The 21,958-nt window shown below is 46.2% G+C and overlaps 1 protein-coding gene across 11 annotated transcripts in view; it reads right to left on the bottom strand.

Annotated features, from left to right (window-relative positions):
* mycbp2 (MYC binding protein 2) overlaps positions 1-21,958 on the bottom strand; it is an 80,282-nt gene that overhangs the window by 20,586 nt on the left and 37,738 nt on the right. For 6 of the 11 annotated variants that reach the window (XM_062457543.1, XM_062457539.1, XM_062457540.1 and 3 more), the window contains 24 exons: positions 21,588-21,780; positions 20,474-20,748; positions 19,887-20,108; positions 19,256-19,447; positions 16,041-16,247; positions 15,760-15,897; positions 15,468-15,646; positions 15,074-15,216; positions 14,457-14,557; positions 13,966-14,184; positions 13,580-13,802; positions 12,656-12,774; positions 12,477-12,564; positions 12,165-12,387; positions 11,894-12,038; positions 9,558-9,776; positions 8,505-8,560; positions 8,275-8,390; positions 7,950-8,047; positions 6,802-6,918; positions 5,896-6,036; positions 3,075-3,299; positions 2,035-2,167; positions 1,808-1,933 (listed from right to left, as the gene is read on the bottom strand). In XM_062457543.1, the coding sequence (XP_062313527.1) occupies positions 1,808-1,933; positions 2,035-2,167; positions 3,075-3,299; positions 5,896-6,036; positions 6,802-6,918; positions 7,950-8,047; positions 8,275-8,390; positions 8,505-8,560; positions 9,558-9,776; positions 11,894-12,038; positions 12,165-12,387; positions 12,477-12,564; positions 12,656-12,774; positions 13,580-13,802; positions 13,966-14,184; positions 14,457-14,557; positions 15,074-15,216; positions 15,468-15,646; positions 15,760-15,897; positions 16,041-16,247; positions 19,256-19,447; positions 19,887-20,108; positions 20,474-20,748; positions 21,588-21,780 (3,898 nt within the window). The remainder of the gene's footprint in view (positions 1-1,807; positions 1,934-2,034; positions 2,168-3,074; positions 3,300-5,895; positions 6,037-6,801; positions 6,919-7,949; positions 8,048-8,274; positions 8,391-8,504; positions 8,561-9,557; positions 9,777-11,893; positions 12,039-12,164; positions 12,388-12,476; positions 12,565-12,655; positions 12,775-13,579; positions 13,803-13,965; positions 14,185-14,456; positions 14,558-15,073; positions 15,217-15,467; positions 15,647-15,759; positions 15,898-16,040; positions 16,248-19,255; positions 19,448-19,886; positions 20,109-20,473; positions 20,749-21,587; positions 21,781-21,958) is intronic. The other 5 variants (XM_062457547.1, XM_062457545.1, XM_062457541.1 and 2 more) reach the window with 4 other exon arrangements.

Genomic DNA, 21,958 nt, shown 5'->3' on the forward strand with positions numbered 1-21,958 from the left:
GGGGTTGTCCGTGATTGGCTGGCCAAGTTGTGTCACATGGACAAGGTGCAGATCCCCCCCTCCTTCCCTCCCTCCCCCAGTCCAGATGTAGCCTGGCAGACGCATCAATGGCTGGCCCCATGCACACAAACAGCAGTGATTTGAAGGCATGGAGCGGTAAATGACAGTGACGAGAAGACGCATGCAGAACTTGAAACAGAGGAGAAGTTAGTGACTGACCACCTGACCCTGCCTGAGGCTTCTGAAGGGTTAGGATAGTCCCCTCGCGCTGCAACCTTGTTGGTGTGGCAGTCCACTCCAAGGTGATAAATGGCATGATCCACTGGCAGCGTTCAGAGGCAAAATTCGCCTGGTGAAATTTTACCATCACTCATTTTCAATGGGAATCACGTGACAGCCCCCTTTGTGGCATTATGAAATAGCTGGAAGCGAATCCAATTCTATGCAAATGTTGAGTTTCGCCACTGTGTCATTGAGCGACAACCAACTGGCATCTATATTCATGTGTCACCACCCCTCCTAGCTATCAAAGCTGCATAGCTAGCTAGTTAGATAACTATTGCTATGTTTGTATAATGACAGCATCACATTCCCGGTTCCAAAACTAAAACAATTCACCCACAAAGCACAAATTTGTCACTCCGTTTACTCCGTTGCATCAGTGGATAAGCAACATCAGTATGGGCTGGTCAAACTAAACTAGCTAGCATAACACAGCTAGCATAACACAGCTAGCATAACACTGCTAGCATAACACAGCTAGCATAACACTGCTAGCATAAACCTGCTAGCATAACACTGCTAGCATAACACTGCTAGCATAACACTGCTAGCATAACACTGCTAGCATAACACAGCTAGCATAACACAGCTAGCATAACACTGCTAGCATAACACAGCTAGCATAAACCTGCTAGCATAACACTGCTAGCATAACACTGCTAGCATAACAAGGACAAATGTGCTGCGTCTACCTCCACACTCACTATGGGAAAGATTTTGTGCCAGTGGATCATGGCCTTCAGACATGCAGCTACATAGCTCATGCAGAAAAATATGTTCAACTTAAGCAACCGCTGTCAGTGGAAGAGGACGCCATTGTCTTCTAGAATCATTGGAGGAGAAGTCTTTTACCATGTTTAAGATAACTGAAGATCCAGCTATTATGTGAATGGACCTCTACCTTAACAGTACCATCCACAATACAGTGCAAACGTTTTGTTTTGTAAGTATACAGACTAAAATATTTGAGGCAGGCATTCCCACTGGACAGACAGTGCACACAAGAAGGAGCGTGTCCGACCAAACCACATTACGCAGTCAGGTAAGTCAGAAACACAAAAGTGGTGGATGCAGAGGGAGGGAGAAACAGGAGCACAAAACAAGGAGGTTCCATCTAAAGACAGTCGTGTCCAGATGATGTCCCGTTCAAATCATTCTGACAAAGCAAATTACAAACGTGTGTACTAAATACAGCGCTGATGATGATTTAATCAGGATTCAGGGTGCTTCCATCATTAATATTTGAATAAAATCAGTCATAGGACAACTGGTCATGCAACTAGTTATGGATGAATTAACAACCACTACTTGACTCGGCCTCTCATTGTTAGAAGATGGAAAAAGAAAGAGACCAGTTCCAACCCATTACGGTCTCCTGAAACTGATGAACAAGTGAAAACAAAATGGCTAAAACCTTGGATTCTCTCAATACTCCACTCTATCCTCATACATACTGCATGTTCCTCCCTCAAGTTTAAAAACATCAGGCTACACCAGCCCATGTCCATTTCCTTGTTGGCGTTACCTTTGTTGTTAGAGAGGCCATAGTCAAAGCCCTGGGCCCCATTGGCCCCCGTGGCCCTGTTAAAGGCCTGCACAGAGAAGGGGCTGGGAGGGGGGGTCTGAGACCCTGGATCCAGCAGGGCTTGTTCTGGAAGGAGACAGATCATGTTAGTGGATTCTGTACAAATAAAATAAAAACGTTAGTATTTTGACGTTTAGAATTTTGAAATTGTGTGTGCTTGGTTTTACCCTCGTCATGGCGTAGGTACTGATTCCCTCCTCGGTCTCGGGCCAGAGACCAGGCCTCCCCCTCATCACTCTCACAGAACTCAACTACACTGTTCTTGTCCAGCTGGACCCAGGTGCCCTCAGAATTCACCACCTGGAGTAAACGACGACACACAACAAAGTAGACAACATTTATCTTCACAAGCAGTCCGACACAAATCCACGCATACGCAAACATCCTGTCACGCTCATTGGAAAGGAAAAGAAAATCTCAAATGGACCTTATTTCATTTATATATATATAATATATATACACACACGGGTCGTTTTTTTTCTCGAGCTTTGTCAAGTTATGAGTTTGGAGAGGAAGGGCAGACATAGGAGGAAGTGTGTTAGTGGATAAGGGGGGTTGGACAGCTCAGAGTCAGACAGGGCATTTCAGATAAGGTTCAGAGAAGGTTCTAGAATAGCATGACACACCACATCACCCAATAGAAGGCCAGGTCCAGAGGAGGCGGCACCAATCAGAGATTTGAGAGTTTAGAGGATTGAAAATATGCTCAGAGAGAAGGCAGATCCCAGAATTAAGGTGGAAAGATTGTGTTAAGACAGTATCATGGCTTCAGCACTTCATCAATCCAAACGTCAGTATTTATTTCCTTGCAACAAACGAATAATCGATAAAAACAGATGGAAGCTAAAATTGACGTGATATACCTCAAGACAGCAAATGCTGTAGCCATTGGAGTTTGTTAAAAAGAGATCGTCAGCAGGCAAAGGTAGAGGACACACAACCACAACCAAAATCCCCTCCCCCCCCTCCAAGGGAAGTTAAATCATCAAACACAACTCAATCACTTTAAACAGCAAGATAGGTCAGGGAAACATCATTTTGCCTCAGTCTGTTCCCCAAGACAAAAAAGGCGGGAAAATCTGCCAAACAAGAACTACAGCACTGTTAAAAGTGATCTAGAAAAGCTTAGGTTTATTCAAGAAGTTTGCAACAGCCACATAGATAGAACGAACAGTATTGTCAGGCAGTTTTGGGGTGAAGTGCGTACCTCGCCTATGGCCTTGACCTTGTTGTCAAGTACTAACATTCCAATGGGGATACCCCTAAGGTTTGGGCAGCTTCTGATGTTGTGGCCTGACGGGCCGGTCTTCACTACCTTATAAAGGCCAGGGCCCCCACCCTGCCTCGCCCTGCTCTGCTCCCGCACAGGAGACTCGTGGGAGAGGCCGCTGCTCACCTCCTTAGCGCTCACTTCCGATTGGCCCCTGGCCTCCTGCAACAGGAAATCACATCAGGTTAGGTGGAGAGAGCAGGTAAGGATACGCTTCAACTAAATCAGGCAGCACTGAGTTAAAGGCAGATCTTGTGTTTTGGGTCAGCCATGAATGGTCATTCTGTGCCAGTAGGGATTGTGTGTTGGTGATCGAAAATGATGAAAGGACAGATGGGTTGGAAAGTCATCATCTGCCAATGAGCACATCTTTAGTGCGGCGAATTGCCCTTTTACAAATATCCTAATATATTTAGACTACAGATACCACTCCCATTTGTTAATGGTGCACTGTAACCTTTATTGTATATGTTTTACACGAAGTGATGCAAGTGCAGTAGCACAGCAAAATAATTATTCTCTCTATGAAACGCACACTGAAACACACACGTTTTACCTTGTTTCCTAGACACAGATGAAGCTTAGTCCTAAACTACATTCCATATTAGCTGCACACTGTTTCTAGACTAGAATGCTTTATCTGTATCTGGGAAACGATCCTGAGGGTCTATGGTTGCCCATACATCATGCTACAACACATCTTGACCGGTGAGTACCCAGTAGAGAATGGAATCCTATCAAGGGAAGTGACATTGATGCAGAGGAGCAAGTGGGACGGCTAGCGGGTCTACAGGGAGGCATGCTGTTACTACAGTATGACACATGAGGGCCACGTCTACCTTATCATACAATACCTCAAGCAACTGACTGCTTCAACATATAAACCCCATGCAACACAAACTTCTTGGCACGTGGCTTCTCAGGCAAGCAATATCGTTAGAGGACAGACTGGAGGCAACACGGGCGGCCATCTGGGATAATCTAGACATCTAGTTAAGCTCAAATACATGGTAGTTGGTTACTTCTCAACTCTGTCCAAAGTTCATAGACAAACAAAAACACAAACAATCATGCAGCAGTGGTTTCAAGTGAACTCCCTGGCCTCTGACTAGTACATATCAAGATCTCAGACTTTCATACAAGAACTGGGAAGTACAGACGGATGGAGCAGCCAAGTGGTACACAGCTCTGCAGCAGACACACTCACCTGTGTTGGGAATATAGATAAGGGGGTCCACGATAAAAAGCCCATGTCCCTGACTCCTTGGCTAGCGTTAAAGACACTCTGAACGACAGAATCGGAAGACAAGTCAAGAAAGCCGGTGTTCATTTGAAAAGAGAAAAACCGGGAGGGGGGAGGAAGCATTGATGGATTTTTTTGGAAGAAGGTTTTATTTTCCTGGTTCGCTTTGTGTCTTCGTTTATCTTAAAATAATATATGACTTGCTGAGCAGGGACCGAGGTGAGGGAATTTGCCGGCTGTCAGACAGGTTGTGTCGAGTTGCAGTGAGGGCATTTGAAAATTGCGTTTGATTTTAGAGAATTGAACAAAGCTAGCAATATTAGAATATAGATGTATAGATATAATGTAGAATATTATTTAAATTACTCTGAAGTAGCTGTAAACGGAAAACTTAAACCATATATAAAGGAAGACGTTTGGACAAAAAATAAACAACAATGAGCTATTTTTACCATGGGGGTGGGGGGAGAACCTTAAAGGGGGGAACAACCTTCCAAAAAAATTTCCCTCGAGGGATGTGGTGTGTCATGCTGTTCTGACCAGGACCGTCACACACAGAAGCCTCTGAGAACCTGAGAGCATCTCCATGCACAGGAATCGTGAAACGTCACAAGCACAATGTCCAGATGAAGGTGTCAGAAGGACCAACTGTTGCTTCATGACAGAAAAACATCCACCCTTGAGTGACTGTAGACTGACTCACCGTCCATATGCTGACTGTTCGCTCAATTGTTTTTTTTTTCACTCCACTTTGAGATTAACGTTCACATCTCCAAAGTCTGCACTAGCTTTATGTTTGTCAGTCTGCTGTACCAGATGACTGAACAGAGGTTTAAATGCCATGGAGCAAATGTGAATAGAGTGGAAAGAAACCTTGGTCTGTGTCTTCCTGTAAGTGTCTGTGTGTTAGTGTAGCCATGAGTGAGAAGCCATGACCAGCAATGAGGGGAGACGTACAACAACGGCCTCCACTGACCCAGACCCAAAACAGTCAACCGCTGTAAGTCAATCTCTTGCATTTGTGGTTGTTGATTTCAACGAGTTTCAACGTGTAATTACTAGTCAGAGTGGGGTTCCTAGGCTCATGTGATGGTGTTGTTCTGTAATGGTTTTTCCTCCCCTCTCAGACATGGTGGCATGCCGTGAATAAGTGTTCTGCTGCTGCTAGTGGAACAATCTGTTAGCGAAGGCTTCCAATGTAGCCGTGCTGGACGTGTACACACTTCATGCAGTGAAATACGCCTTGTTCCTGAAAATGCGTCTCACTGGGAATGAAACGATGTGGTGTCCTGCCTGACCAGAGTCAAACACATTGTACTGGGTAACGCAAATCAAACGCAGCAAAAACATGAGGCTTCTGTCAGCAGGGCTGTGAAGCAAATCATATTTGACCCAGGTCTGGTGTTCCGTTCAGTCCCATTTCCCCACACGAGCAGCAGAGGAGCCACTTGCTCCTCTTTCCAGACAGCCCATAATAACCTTCCCAGACCAGGGTCGGGACCTGGTGCTACTTACGTCGGCTGGGACAAGCAGGCTCCGGCCCAGGTGCTGGTTAAAAGACAGGCACCAGGCTTCAGTGTACCCGTTCATGCTGGGCACGTACTTCTTAACAGTCTCATCATTCAGCCTGAGCCACACACCATCATCATTGTGGATCTATGGGAAAACAAGCAACAGGGCGAGAGCACAGCCACGCCCTCCCATCACTATGGAAACCAAGGCAACGGGGAGGAGGGTAAAAAAAAACTGGCATGAGAGCACGTCTCGAGGCTGCAGGGAGGGAATCTAGTGTGTGTGTGTGTGTGTGTGTGTGGCCGATGTTACACATCTGGGAGAGAGGACATGTGACTTGTGCCAGTTAGGAGAAAATTGGGCTGACATAAGAGAGGGGGGCTAATAGGAGCACAGTGGCATGTTGCCATTATAAATGGATTAGACTCGTAACAGGATCAAAAGTGGTAGACAATCTCCCACATGCAGCCGCGTATTTTCAAGCACGTGCTCTCTGCAGCCTCGGAGTGTCTTGCAAATGACGACAGGCAAAGAAAACTACAAGAGGGTTAAGAAGTAGAAGCAGCAAAATCACTCCAGAAAGAGTCTAGATAGGTAACAGGGTAGGTATCCAGAGAATTATACAGACGTGCTGTGTAGATTGATATCAATTCTAGATCAGCTTTAGATCCGTGGATGTACTGTAAGAAGCTGTGTAACTGCCCTGATCTCGCCAATGGCAACGAACAAGTTGTACATAATAAGAGTTGCACATGCACGGATTTAAAGTTAGACGGGTCTCAGTTGTATGTGATCGCGAATGAAAAAGAAAATGAGGAAAAAGAAGACAGAGTGGGGTTTTTACTAAAAGTCTACCAAAACAACAACGAAAATTTGTTTTACACGGGCTATTCTACGGTGATAGTTTACCTCATCAATGAAAATGATGGTGCCATTGACTTGCACTATGCCTATCTGTTCGCTCTGCAGGGAGGGGTGCGTACGCACTCGCAGACCTGCGCTGTCCTTGGACACAAATTTGCGGACCTACGAGAAGCAGAGGGAGACAGGGAGACAGTGAGCCGCAGGAGCCGGGAGGAAGGGAGAAATGAAAAAAGAGAAAGACAAGCAATGAGGGAGTAGCAGGACACACACACACGCATTCACACGTTCATTTGTATACATACTCCTTGTGGCAATGCGCAACACACACACCACACCATGACACGTGGACAAGAACTCACTCACCTACCCACTCACACAAGGGACTCACAAGCAAACGTACACATACAGCAAATAATTCAAAGAAAGTGCAGTGGTGCTTCATTTGGAGCAGTGTCTGAACAGGTGCATATCCAGTCTCCCACTCTTGTCTCTCCCATGCAAGACTGTAATGAGGATGGATATACAGAGACACACACTCAAAAAGAAGACACACAAGCTTGCTGATTCCATGAGCGCACTTTGTTGCTTGTTTCCCCACGGTCAGTTTCAGTCACTCAAAAACATAAAAACAGAGAAATCACCAAAACACAACGGCTACACTGCAGAAGTTATTTAATGTCAGCGTGAAGCATTGGCTGCATTAAATACACAACACTCCTTATGCTAACTCTGTTCCTCCTGAAAATGTAATATCAGAAAATAAAATGCTTGGAGATTACACGTCAACTATTCCAAGACCGGCTCGGGGTATGTGGTGGACATTCATGACAGAAGACAAGGTACAGTACCAACAGTTACAATATTCACACACACCAGGAAGGAGACGATAGGCGGTGTTGATTAGAGTACTATGGTATTACTGTCCAAGGACTTCTGGCACTCTATCTATATTCAGTTTTCGCAAAGCATGAAGGGTTAGCATGAGAATGTGTAGTGTCTCGGACATTCCTGAGACTGTTTCTAAGAAAATAACCTTGTAAATCACTTAGTTAGCCCAATATTTTGTGTGTGTGTTTTTAACAGCGTGTGTTGGGTTAGTACAACTGTAGCTCAGATAATTTTCCCATGTTGTGTGTGTGTGTGTGTGTGTGTGGTGAGAGAGGGAGAGAGAGAGAGAGGATGAACAAAGACACCTTGTTTGGTTGGGGTTCTGCCTTAGGTTTGACCATCTGAGTCCCAGGGGGTATCATGCCTTTGGGAGGGTCCTTCACCTCAACTTCCAGACCAGCATCTAGGAGTTAACAAAAGATTAGCAAATAAAGCAAACAGATCTGCATATTTCCAAACGTGGTCAACGAGTGGTCTAAATTAGCATTGGATCCTAGGGAACTGCCTTATATATTCTCAGTTGAACCTACAACCAGTCTGTTCAGAGAGTGAAGTAACATTCACAGTGTCCTATTGGTTCGTTATGGGTGTTGCTCATGTTTCATTACCCCGTTCCTTATGATTAGTTACCTATCTCAATGCCGTCTATGGTGACGTGGATAGTGTAGAGGCCCACGGCCCCAGGGGTCCAGTTGGCACTGTAGGTCCCATCTGTGTTAGCCCGGATCAGCATGTTCTCACTGGGCCTGGGGAGGAGGCAGGGGTAACCAGCAATTATGACTATATCACTGCTCTGCTATCTATCCTTTGTTTATTTCCTTGCTAAACTGTTTCAAGGGGTGTGAAACACATCTTCGTACCTCTTTGGTGTGGGAGAAGCAAAGCGGAGCTCCTCAAAAGAGTAGTTCTCATAGGCCTAATGAGTGAGGAAGCACATAGTTAAAAACATCCTTCAGACAGGAACAGATAACTCTTGATTACGATATGGTGACATATTGCATATGGCAAATAGTCAATAACTGTTACGCAATCATAACGCAACCACTGCAAATGCACACCTCCATTTGACTAAAGAACCTTTCCAGACTTTAATCCTTTCCCAATTCCTAATTTATTCAAATTTAAAAAACATTATGCTCTCGTTTCATCTTCAACAACAAATTTGACATTTGATAAACCACTTCCATATATATAATTTGATACAAGTTTGGTACAGGAATAAGCAACAAATCCAAAATGCTAGGTTTCCTCTCATATTACTTCAATGTGACAGTCTAAACTGTCAATCTGTTCATGAAAGTCTCATCTACATGACATATTTGGTTTTAAATAGTTTCACTTCAGCTCATTTACATTATTACAATAACTACTCCAACGCTGATACGGCCAAATTGAGCAATGTAGAGTGATAACGCTGAATCTGTTTGTTTCAAAGGGTTTACTTATGGATAAAATGCTGGCTAGCTAACTAGCAGCAAGACAATATAAAGTGGGTACTTCAGCAAAGATGCAGTGAATTTGATCTACATGTTAATGAATTAACATGCTTACATTCAATCTCTTGACAATGCACAACAAATTCCGCTGTCCTGGTGGTCCGATACAACAATGCTTTCAGAACTAGGCTGTTTAAATGCTGTTTGTGCGGTGGGAAAAGAGACTGAATCAGATAGCTAACAAGCTTAGAATATTTTAAGGGGGAATATATGGTTTTGTTCAATCTATCTAGCTTGCAGAGGCGAACTAAAATACGGAGAAATTAGGGGAAATTGTTCTGCGTTTTTGCTCATTTCATCCGATATACCTCATAATCCCTTGACTGACTGAAGTTGTATTCTTTGTCTGGCTGCATGCACCTCAAATACATGTCCTGTTACACCCCTAATTATATACACATAAAGTGTGCCACTGACCTTCATCATGGTAATGGCAATGTAGCGGGCCTCCTTGACGATCATGGGCTCATAGGTGGCCTCTAGCTTGGGCATGGGCAGGCCACCGAACGTCAAGTCCGTTCCTGAGGAAGAGGAGGCGGAGGAAGAGGAGGTGCCTCCTGGGAACCGCTGCAGCTTCCTCATGTTGTCCTGCTGCAGGGACTTCTTCTGGGACACTGGCACCGCCTTCACCTCCACCTTGGATTGGATACAACATTGTTGAGAGCATGGTCTTAACCCGAGGTTTGAAACAAAGTCCTATCCATAGGTTTGTGATATTGGCCCTGAAACATACAACTACAGTACTGTGCAGAAGTCTTAGGCACTCACAATTTTTTCCATGAATAGTCTTATATATACAGTTAGGTCCATAAATATTTGGACATTGACACAATTTTCATCATTTTGGCTCTGTATACCACCACAATGGATTTGAAATGAAACAATAAAGATGTGCTTTAAGTGCAGACTTTCAGCTTTAATTTCAGGGTATTTACATCCAAATCAGGTGAACGGTGTAGGAATTACAACACATTTTATATGTGGCCCCCCCCTTTTTTAAGGGACCAAAAATAATTGGACAAACTAACATAATCATAAATCTAATTGTCACTTTTAATACTTGGTTGCAAATCCTTTGCAGTCAATGACAGCCTGAAGTCTGGAACCCATAGACATCACCAGACGCTGGGTTTCGTCCCTGGTGATGCTCTGCCAGGCCTCTACTGCAACTGTCTGAAGTTCCTGCTTGTTCTTGGGGCATTTTCCCTTCAGTTTTGTCTTTAGCAAGTGAAATGCATGCTCAATTGGATTTAGGTCAGGTGATTGACTTGGCAATTGCAGAACATTCCACTTCTTTGCTTTAAAAAACTCTTTGGTTGCTTTCGCAGTATGCTTCGGGTAATTGTCCATCTGCACTGTGAAGTGCCGTCCTATGAGTTCTGAAGCATTTGGCTGAATCTGAGCAGATAATATTGCCCGAAACACTTCAGAATTCATCCTACTGCTTTTGTCAGCAGTCACATCATCGATAAATACAAGGGAACCAGTTCCATTGGCAGCCATACATGCCCACGCCATAACACTACCTCCACCATGCTTCACTGATGAGGTGGCATGCTTTGGATCATGAGCAGTTCCTTCCCTTCTCCATACTCTTCTCTTCCCATCATTCTGGTACAAGTTGATCTTGGTCTCATCTGTCCATAGGATGTTGTTCCAGAACTGTACAGGCTCTTTTAGACGTTTTTTGGCAAACTCTAATCTGGTCTTCCTGTTTTTGAGACTCACCAATGGTTTACATCTTGTGGTGAACCCTCTGTATTTACTCTGGTGAAGTCTTTTCTTAATTGTTGACTTTGACACAGATACGCCTACCTCCTGGAGAGTGTTCTTGATCTGGCCAACTGTTGTGAAGGGGTTTTTCTTCACCAGGGAAATAATTCTTCTGTCATCCACCACAGTTGTTTTCCGTGGTCTTCCGGGTATTTTGGTGTTGCTGAGCTCACCAGTGCGTTCTTTCTTTTTAAGAATGTACCAAACAGTTGATTTGGCCACACCTAATGTTTTTGCTATCTCTCTGATAGTTTTGTTTTGATTTTTCAGCCTAACGATGGCTTGTTTCACTGATGGTGACAGCTCTTTGGACTTCATATTGAGAGTTGACAGCAACAGATTCCAAACACAAATACCATACTTGAAATGAACTCTAGACCTTTTATCTGCTTCTTGTCAATGAAATAACGAACTCCCATGAGGGAATAACATACACCTGGCCATGGAACAGCTGAGCAGCCAATTGTCCAATTACTTTTGGTCCCTTAAAAAGGGGGGGGGCACATATAAAATGTGTTGTAATTCCTACACCGTTCACCTGATTTGGATGTAAATACCCTGAAATTAAAGCTGAAAGTCTGCACTTAAAGCACATCTTTATTGTTTCATTTCAAATCCATTGCGGTGGTATACAGAGCCAAAATGATGAAAATTGTGTCAATGTCCAAATATTTATGGACCTAACTGTATATAGACATTAATTTTTTTGTCTTCTGTATTTGTGCAGCATTTTAAAAGTTAAATATTGATTTTAAAAAAATATATTATTTTTATGTAAGTTTTTTTTAATCACGTTTTCTGGAATGCTTTATTGCGCCTAAGACGTTTGCACAGTACTGTATGTCTCAAGACATACTATTAGGCTAATGAGATATCCATCCATAAGATGATAGTGGACTGGCTATGGAGGACCTCATGCTTATCAATCCAGTCATGATGAAAGATCGCAAGCTGGCAGAGATGTGTGACCTCTGACTGACCTTCATGTTGGGTACGTGGACCACATCTCCGTACTGGTCCTTGGTCTGTACAACCACAGTGGCGGGCCAGCCACAGCGGATGTCATCCTTGTTCAGTATCAATGACGTTTTCTGGGGGTCGGCGTACGAGTCTGGCTGGAGCCACCTGATGGGAGAAGAGCCAAGCTGTATTGTCTGTGGTGGATACCTGTATGGGTCCCAACATACCCAAGCAGTTGTTTGTGAGTGTGTGTTTTCCTGTGTGTGTGTTTGTGTATGTGTGTCCCCCTACCTGGCGAGGCGCCCCCCGCTGGAGTTCTGAACACAGGTGATGAAGTCCTCTAGGAAGGAGTGCTCGTTAGTCTGCAGGTGCAGGGGCAGGTTCCCCTCCAGGGCCTCTAGGATGGTGGGGGAATGGGACAGGGCCAGACCCTTCCCAAGAATCCCTGAGTGGGACTTGACCACCTGCAGGGAAGCCTCCTCCAGGATCTCAAGGTCCTCCTCCAGTTCATTTCCTGTAGAAAACACGCAATTCAGATGCATTAACGTGAAGGAATGTTGTTTCGGTGGAAGATCTAGGTTCTTCTCCGGAGATCCTTCTTACCTATGGGCAGAGCCAGGTCTTTCTTCATTAGAGCAGCAGCACACACACTGCCCAGGTAGGCCAGCTCCTTCTCCAGCTGAATTATACCCTGAAACACACCATGAATATTGAATAACGCTATATTGATATCAAATCCAAAATTCGCACAAGGTTAGACTTTAAGCCTATTGTTCCTTTACCTCATCTTGTCCTGGATTGAACTCGTATCCCACGGCGACACACTTAAAGCCGTAGAAACAGGCTTTTTCGTCTTTCACGTAATCAGAGGCGGTTTCCAAGGAGAACAGAGCCTCGTTGCCTAGAGACAGAAAGAGGAAACATGGGAGTCAGTGATATTAACAGGAGAAAGGATCGACAGAGAAACAGCCAGTCATTATGGGAGACCCCAGTCTGGCTTTTTCTATGAATGATAAAGGTGTCTGGGGTTTAAAATATCATTCTTCAAGGGTATTGAGTGTAACAAACTTCAGTAGATTAATGTCTTATTATTCATTCGTATGTGTTTTTACTGTAACCTATTGTGTTCTGATGACAGTCAGGGGTCTATGATGTAGAATCCGCCTGATAGAATAACAGACACCTGTTGACTGCATGTTTTCTTTGTTTTTCCTTTCTACAAACAATTGTCTGACTTTCATGCCTCAGAGAGACTTTGCTCGTACCGCTGTGCCTGAACTGTAAACATTTTTTATGTTTAGGTGTTTGTTAAAACTCTCTCTCCAATCAGCTGGTTGTCTAATACTTATGAACCCAGAAACAAAACTGACTGTCACACCGTTCTAGTTGACAAACAGGAGTTTCTTCCACAACTGTGGTCGTCACAGAGCATTGTATGAAGCTTGGCAGGTGTATTGCTCAGGACCAAAGGAAGTGAAGTTGTTTGGAGAAAATGTTCTTGAGAAATAAATAAGAACGCGTGTGACACCATGTTGAGCTGCACTAAGCAATGGAGCAATCATTCACTCCAAAATGGCCTCTTTCTGCCAGGTAGGATACTCTGTCAGACTCACTCAGTTTGCCAGATCACAAAAGTATTTCATTCAAACGGGCACTGCACCAGTAAAGGCATCAACAGACCAAAAAATATATAAAATAATACTCACCAGGCAGTACCAGGACGCTGGTGGGCCAGCCAGTCGCCCCAGAGAACTTCTTGAGCTCGGTCCAGGTGTTGATGGTGTCGTGGACCAGGGGCTTGGAACTCAGGCTGGACAGTTGCAGCGAGCGACTGGGGATGAGGAGGCGGAGGACGTCCTCGGGCTGGGCGGTGCCGCACTGGGCGTCGAACTCTATGGTGGTCCAGCGCACACAGTCTGGGAAGCACACCTGGGAGGGGGAGGAAAGGAGGATATGTGGGGGAAAAGGAGGGAGGGAAGTGAGAGGAAGAGGGATGGGGAAAGACCATTAAAACCAGAAATGGTACCAGCCTGCCTGAACAGACCTACCCACAGACATACAAGGTGCACCAGACAGTGTGTGGATGCCATACCCTGTACTGAGTGACTCCAGCCTGCTTGTATGGGTGGTCGCTCTCTATCAAGGAATAGTGGCTGGAGGTAGTGCAAGCGGATAGGCCCTGCTCTGGCTGGTTGCCGGTGGTGCTGTCCGTAGATTGGTTGGGGTTGAAAGCGGGCGGGGCATATTTCTGGTTGAGGGCGGAGACAGCAGGAAGCAACTCCTGGACCAGACCAAACACTTCCACCGCAGCCTTATGAGGACGGAAAATTGAGAATGTTTCATATTACGGTTGAAAGTCCTACTTAATTATAAGCAACTAAATGTTATTTACAGTCCTACAGTATACAAATCAAGGCCACATGAGCCTTGATTTGGCTGGTTTTACGAAACCCAAATCTTAGAAAGGTAAACCTAAAAAGTACATCACTCAGGTGAAGGGCTTAGTCTGTTAGACTAACACCCTGTTACAGTGCAGAGGCCATGCAGGCTGAGCTAGTCTGAGGTGACACAGGGGTCTCTCACCTTGGGGACGGAGGCAGCCACAGGGCCGATGTAGGCCAGGATCAGGGGCAGCAGCATGGAGAACAGGCTGGAGGAGCTAAGCAACTCTGGGATGTCCTCGGCTGGAAACACATATCGAATATGGATCGAATATGGATCCTCTCACAGCGTTCCCATCTCTCTCTCTCTCACGCACACATTAGGGTCTCCAAACCTGTCCTTGGAGAGCTACTAGTTACCCGATCAACCAGCTGATTATTCAAAGTAGCTGTGCTAGTTTAGTGTTGGAGCAAAAGCCTACAAGAAGGTAGCTCTCCAGGAACAGGGTTGGAGGCCCCTGCACTAGTTTGAATTGCTATTCTTGTGGGGACTGTTTACCTAACAACCCTAAAACCGCTCCAAATACTAAAGCTATCCTTAACTCCTCACCCCAAAACTTAATTTAATTCTAACCATAGACCCCCTAAAAAAACCTTGAAATTATAACTTCTAAAGACCAAGAAAATACTAGTTGGAAATACTTTTCTTTTTTATTCCCCCTTTTCTTGAGTTGACTTCTGGCCCCCACAACAACAGCAAAACAAATCCACACACACGCACACAAACACACTGTGTTGTGTCTGTGTTGTGGTGGTTACCGTCCACAGCGAAGGCCCGGTGCAGGAGGTCCTTGGCTGCCCTGACGACTGCGCTGACCACAGACAAGGAGCGGCTGCAGTTCTTGTCTTCCTCGTTAGCCTTGCTGAGCAGTTGTGACTGGAGATCCCCATCGTACTCACTCCTACACACACACACACACACACACACACACACACACACAAACACACACACACACACACACACACACACACACACAGTCAGCCAGTAAGATGGACGGACAGAGATACAAACTGCTTCCACCTTTTTGCATTTGTGTGTTGAAGAGGGAGTGTGTGCCAACTGGCTTTAGATGACTTTTATGTGTGTGTTACTGTGTTTGGGTGTGTGTGTGTGTGTGTGTGTGTGTGTGTGTGTGTGTGTGTGTGTGTGTACCTATAGTAGAGTATCTGTGGTATCTGTCCCCTGGTCTGGTTGGTTCCGTTGCTGCTCAGGCTGCAGGTGCTGAAGGTGATGGACACCCCGTCGGAACACAGCACCGTGCTAATCCCTCCATCCCCATTGGCCGTGCGGCTGCCGTAGTTACGCAGACGGACGGCATACTTTACGCCCTCCTGCAAGGCGTGAACACAACGGTCAGACACCACAAAACCGGTCCGAATTGCGTGGAGATGTAAGATGAGAGAGTAAGGTGACAAAACGACACGGGTGTGGTCACGGAGGGCACCTTGAGAGGCACAGCCTTGTCCAGGCGGATCTCGGCGATGTCGCTGGGGGAATCGTCTGTGCTGTAGGTTCCCTTCACCAGCTCCAAAGAGGTCCACCTGTGGGAGTGGGTCGAGTCCCCTGGGTGCTCTGTCTGCGCCTGGGGAGCAGGCACAGGTATGTGGAGGGTTAAGATGGGGAAAACCGAACTCGGCGATGCCAATTTAACCATAAAAACAATTCCACGAGATACTCGGAGCAACAACCCCACCACAAAACCAGCCCAACTCTGATCGCCCTTACGTCATCGGCGAGCACCTCCAGCTCGTACTCGTGGATGCCCCCGCCCCCGTAGACGCAGAAGCCCACCAGCACCACGCCGGGCTTGTCCACCGTCATGCAGATGGCGTCCGGCGAGCCGTTGCCCGTGTTCCAGCTCCGCCCCTGGCTTGTTTTGGTGAAGCGGTTAGGGGTGGACTTGACCGAGTGGAGTGAGTTCAGCCCATCCACCTGGGGAGGTAATGGAGAGATGATGTCATGAGGGGGAGCAGTGTACAGAGATGATGTCATGAGGGGGAGCAGTGTACAGAGATGATGTCATGAGGGGGAGCAGTGTACAGAGATGATGTCATGAGGGGGAGCAGTGTACAGAGATGATGTCATGAGGGGGAGCAGTGTACAGAGATGATGTCATGAGGGGGAGCAGTGTACAGAGATGATGTCATGAGGGGGAGCAGTGTACAGAGATGATGTCATGAGGGGGAGCAGTGTACAGAGATGATGTCATGAGGGGGAGCAGTGTACAGAGATGATGTCATGAGGGGGAGCAGTGTACAAATAAAGATTTGTGAATAGGTGAGCTTAGATTCAGTCTTGTACGTGGACATTCGGTTTTTTTTTCCCCCTCAACCGTGAAGAGCGAGGTCATTCCATCTACCTGAGGGAGGGGGGGACATGCAGTACAAAGTAGCTTGAATCAGCTAACGTCGTGCTCCTAGCTGAGGGATTTTGAATAGTAGAAGAGGTGATACATGAGAAATATGATCCAGGCCAAAAGCTTGTTAGGAAAAACTGGATGGATGTGTGACCGCAGTGGACATCTTGGAACTAAAGAGACTAGCTCAGGGCCCATTTGCGGCAAACACGTATATATTCAGTTCTCATGAGAACCAAAGCTCCATCGCTTAGTGTAGCTCAACAAGGTATAAACACATTTGTATATTTATCTGTCTCAAACCGCTCATCAAAACAACATCAAGTGAAACTGCACATCCTTGCGTCTTGAGTTTTTTGGAGGAACTACAGACCCACGCATGTCCCTCCCTTCATAGTTAGATAACACCAACAACCGCCACAAGTTGAACATAATGATCAACATCAGCTGGCCGGTCTTCTATCATCATTATATCCAGACAACGGATGAGAGCATCCATCATGCACCTTACTCACCACATCAAGACAAGAACAGCACAGGGAGGGCGTTGCTCAGTAGGTGTGTGTGTGCACGTGTGTGTGTGTGTGTGTGTGTTTCACCAGGATGTGTGAAGCACATCTGCAGAGCCAGCCAGCAGAGAGCCAAGCGACAGCTACAGGGCAGGATATCCAGATCCTTCAGAAAGGAACGAACGCTTCCTTGACGATGTGGGTGACAAGTAAAATGGGGGACAAAAAAAAGTGTGGAGGGCTTGGGCCCGTTGCCATGATGATGTTGGCAGATGTCGAGGCAACAGACGAAAGGGAAAGAAGGTAGATGTCAAATTTGATTGAGGATTTGCTTACAGTGTAAACGTCCGTGGGTAATGTGTGTGTACATGTGTGAAAGAGTGAGACAGAGAGAGAGAGAGAAAGAGAGAGAGAGAGAGAGAGAACAAAGAGAAGCGAGAGAAGAGGGGGGAGAGACCAAGTTGTCCCCCTTTATGAATACGGTCACTATTAGAGCATCGCTAAGCTCAGAGGGAGGTTCGTATTGTTCCCAGACCTTGAGGAGTAGGGCGTGGATGGGATACAGGAGCTCTGCTCCACCTGTATTGTGGAAACAGAGTTCAAACACGCATCTATCATCGCACCCCCCCTATTTGCCATCTTCATTGCTGCCACACCCCACTTCAACATCCCTATCCTCCAGAGCTGACGCTAGCCTCTTCAACCTTAACATCAAGAGGACCCAGGTTCTACATCACCCTTCATCCAACCAGCCATCTACCCAGTCCACCATCAAAGTGGACGACACCACTCTGGAGAACATTGACTACTTCCCATGTCCAAGCAGCCATCTTTCTTCAAAAGCTGACATTGACTCTGAAGTCAACCCTCGCCTGACTTGTGCCAGTGGAGCCAATGCCAGACTCCACAGTCTTTAAAGACCAAGATCGAAAGGTTCAATCAAAACTCCTGAGGCCTCATTTATAAAAATGTGCAAATTTAAGTCCAAAAATAGCATACGGGTGAAACACATTAATCACACACAAAAACATTCTGATTTATAACACAGTGAGCATGCTCAAACTTTGGCACACATGAGACAGTGTCTTGTCCCACCCCTTTAACACATACATGGTGCATAAATAGTCAGTGAAACATCCCAAATTAATATTCATCAAAGCCAAACAGAAATCTTCAGGTAGGGTAATTACCCGGATTGTAACTCAATGCCAGTTGTGCATGCAGTGCGGCGCCACGAACATAAGAAACTGTGCCGACCGAAGCATCGAAAACGGCATCAACTTCAACTTAGTTTGTCGTGCTGTTTATCTTATTATTAATGGAATACATTTCAGAATGTGCAAGTAGGCCTTTTATTTAATAATCATAAATGTCACTAAATATGATTCCCAAGACATATTTGAGGGGTTCCTTTGCAAAAACAAATATCTCCATTTGTATTTACTATCCTAAATGTTTTTTGTGTGTGTGTGTGCACTCAGGGAACCCTAATATTTCAATTAATTTTACACATCGGTAGGCCTAGGCTATCAATTTCAAAAAGAGTCTCTAGTTTCATCCTTCTGCAGTTTCTCATTTCTCCAGTTTATGTGCGTACGCATGGGTCTGACTGTCCGTGGACGACCGCACATCCTCGCGTCAAGTATGCTTAGAAAGTGGCGTAGGCCTTCTTTTGTGCCGTGCGCAACGTTTATGACTGAAGCCCCTGGTCTACAGGGCTGTGGTCACATGACCAGCATCACCACCACAATAATGCAGCCGATGGATAGGCCACTGTCGCATATCCAACACGTCTCCCCAAACAGATCCTATACTCCCAGCTGAAGGAAGGTCATCGAGCCACTGGCGGGCTAAAATAAACATTTACAAGGATCAATAAAGACCACTTTGAAGAAAGTCCACATCACATAGAGTAACTGGGAACACACTGGACGGGCCAAAGTATTCTTGATCTTGGAACGACTTTGGCAGACATGTGAGAGGAAGAGCAAAGAGAAGACATAGGGAGAGAAAGAGTTAGTGATACAAAGAGAAAGAGAGAGAGTTGTAACCCATGCTGTGTGTGTGTCCCATACCTCAGAGCCCAGTGCGGAGGCCGTGAGCTCGGACACGATGGAGGCCAGCAGGCCGCAGGTGTTGGACACCAGGTGGGGAGAGAAGAGCTCCACCTCCTTCCTCAGACTCTTCCTCACCGGCAGAACCACGATCACCAACATCTTCTCCAGGACCTCCCGGAAACTGGTCATCCCCATAAGGTTCTCCTCGGTCTGGAGCAGGACATTCACGGCAGTCATGTTAGTACCATAACTATTTTGTTGTTGTTGTTTGTTTGTTTATACAGCATTTTACTCACTTGGTCAGTAAAGGTTTGAAGAATTGAATTGTTCTGTGTATATATTTATTCCAGTTACTTTGACATTAAACTAACTTGAGCTTAAACATAACTGACAAGCCTGAATTTGATCAAATCCAAGCAGTTGATTTGTTCTTATTAAAGAAAGTGCAATGTTGAGAAAAAAATTGTTAAGTCCTCTTATTTCATAAATTCTTAATGCATTTCTGCTTAACTTTTAGAATTTTGTATTCGTGCCTAAGACTACTGTATGCATTTACATACATGTGTATATATCTGCATGTGTGTGTGTGTGTGTGTGTGTGTATCTGTGTCTACAGCTGTGTGATGATGCTGGCGTTTTCTTTACTCACATGGCTGAGCTTCTCCATGTGAGCCACCAGCAGGGGGAAGCGGTGAGCGAGGGCAGAGTCGTTCTCGGTGCTGACCTGTTTGACCAGCGAGCGCAGCAACACCTCGCCGTCGTAGGCGATGGGCAGGATGGAGGTGAGCTTGACCGAGGTGTTGCACAGCGCCGACATGACGGCCGCCAGCAGGCGGCTGCTGGACGTGCGGAAGTTGGCCTCCGCTATGTCCTTCGGGGAGAAGAGAAGGAGAGAGAGAAGAGATGTCGCTAGAGCACAATGAGGATGTTTTATGATGCATACATAATGTCCCCTGCCTCCTTTCTTCCCGACCTCCCTCTCTCTCTATTCCCCTCTCCTCCCCAAACTGTCCCTGTCTCTCCCTGATCTCATCCAGAGAGCTGAGCAGGTTCTGAGGCAGGGGTAAAGCTCAAGGTGCGGAATAATAATACTCTCTCCCTCCCTCCTTCCCTCCATGTCCCTCTACCCCCTCCCCCTCCCTCACTTCCCCTCTTCCATCCAGTTCAGGCAGAAGCAGGGGAGAAAGGAACAAACACCAATTGTACCTCCCTTTCTTTCCTCCCATTCCCCCTCACCTGGTCCAGGCAGTTGAGCAGGTCGCAGAGGCAGGCCCACTGCAGGGCCGGTGTGGGGTAGAAAGAGTGGAAGCAGGCGGTGAAGGTGTTGTGGCACTCCTGCAGCACAGCCTCCAGCAGGGTGAGGGGCTGGGACAGGTAGCCCTGGGGGTCGTTGTCCAGCCGAGTGGCGCAGTTGTCCATGCCCTCCGACAGGACCTTCTTCAGCAGGCTGCGGGTCTTGCCCACACACTCCGCCAGCTTGCTGGACTCCTCCACCACCGCCTTGGTGCTGCCTAGATGCCGGCGACACACACACACACACGTCAGATGGGGGAAGGGTTAGAATTTACCTGAAACAAACTCAAGCATGTTCAAGTGGTTGTGACTGGGTCCATTTGATTTATCGCACCAGGGTAAAGCCTTGCTGCAGGGTAAAATTTGTGCACCCGAAGTAGGGCTCGGCAATATATCGAATATTAGCGATAATATTGCAATAATTTTGAAGACAATGTCAAATTTGAAAATATCGCACAAACTGACAATTGCACTCGCACAGGCACTCTCTTTTGCTCTCTTTTTGTCCTGTCACATAAGGACCTCTGCATGAATGGTTCCATGTTATGTCACTTTTGTCAAGTTGCAAGTACCATGTTACGGCAACTGCTTAAATTTGCACTACACATTTGTACTTCCCACTGGGAAGCGGCCCCGGGGAAGACCCAGGACACGCTGGAGGGACTATGTCTCTCGGCTGGCCTGGGAACACCTCGGGGTCCCCCAGGAAGAGCTGGTGGAAGTGGCCGGGGAGAGGAAAGTCTGGGCCTCCCTGCTTAGGTTGCTGCCCCCGCGACCCGACCCCAGGAAAAGCGGAAGATGATGGATGGACGGCATTTTGTACTTTGTAACAATAGCTGTTCTATCTAAATAGTTTTTGTTGTTTTCTAATGGGGGCAAAACAAAATCATGTTTTTTTATTACTTGAATGCAAATGCAAACATATCAAGATATATATAGAACATCGTATTTATTTTTGTACAATATCGAGATATAATAACGATTTTTTTTTATATCGCCCAGCCCTACGCTGTTTGCGAACGGTAATAAACGCAGGTTTTGTGTGCGTGAAGCCTACCGGAGATGGGGAAGATTTCACAGATGTAGACCCGCAGCAGCCTCAGACAGCAGGTCCCTACGAAGCGCAGCCTCTCCAGGTCCAGCAGGGTGGCGGTGAACTGGAACCCCTTCAGGCCCCTCAGCTCCTCCACCCCCAGAACCAGCGTGGTCCAGCTCCAGTGCAGGATACTCAGCAGAGACTCAAAACACTCCTGCAGGAGGAGGGGGAAGAAAGAGGTGTCTGTTTTAGCCGAGCGAGAAGACAATCTCAAGATGAAAACAGCCATAGGTGATGAACAGTATTCCCAGCAGTCATCCCTTCTTCAACAGGGGGGAAAAAGGACCCATTTCCATACAACCTTGACCCTCCAGACCGCAAGCGATCTCCCA

The sequence above is a fragment of the Osmerus eperlanus genome, chromosome 3 (genome assembly GCF_963692335.1).
Source record: "Osmerus eperlanus chromosome 3, fOsmEpe2.1, whole genome shotgun sequence".
NCBI classification, from domain to species: domain Eukaryota; kingdom Metazoa; phylum Chordata; class Actinopteri; order Osmeriformes; family Osmeridae; genus Osmerus; species Osmerus eperlanus.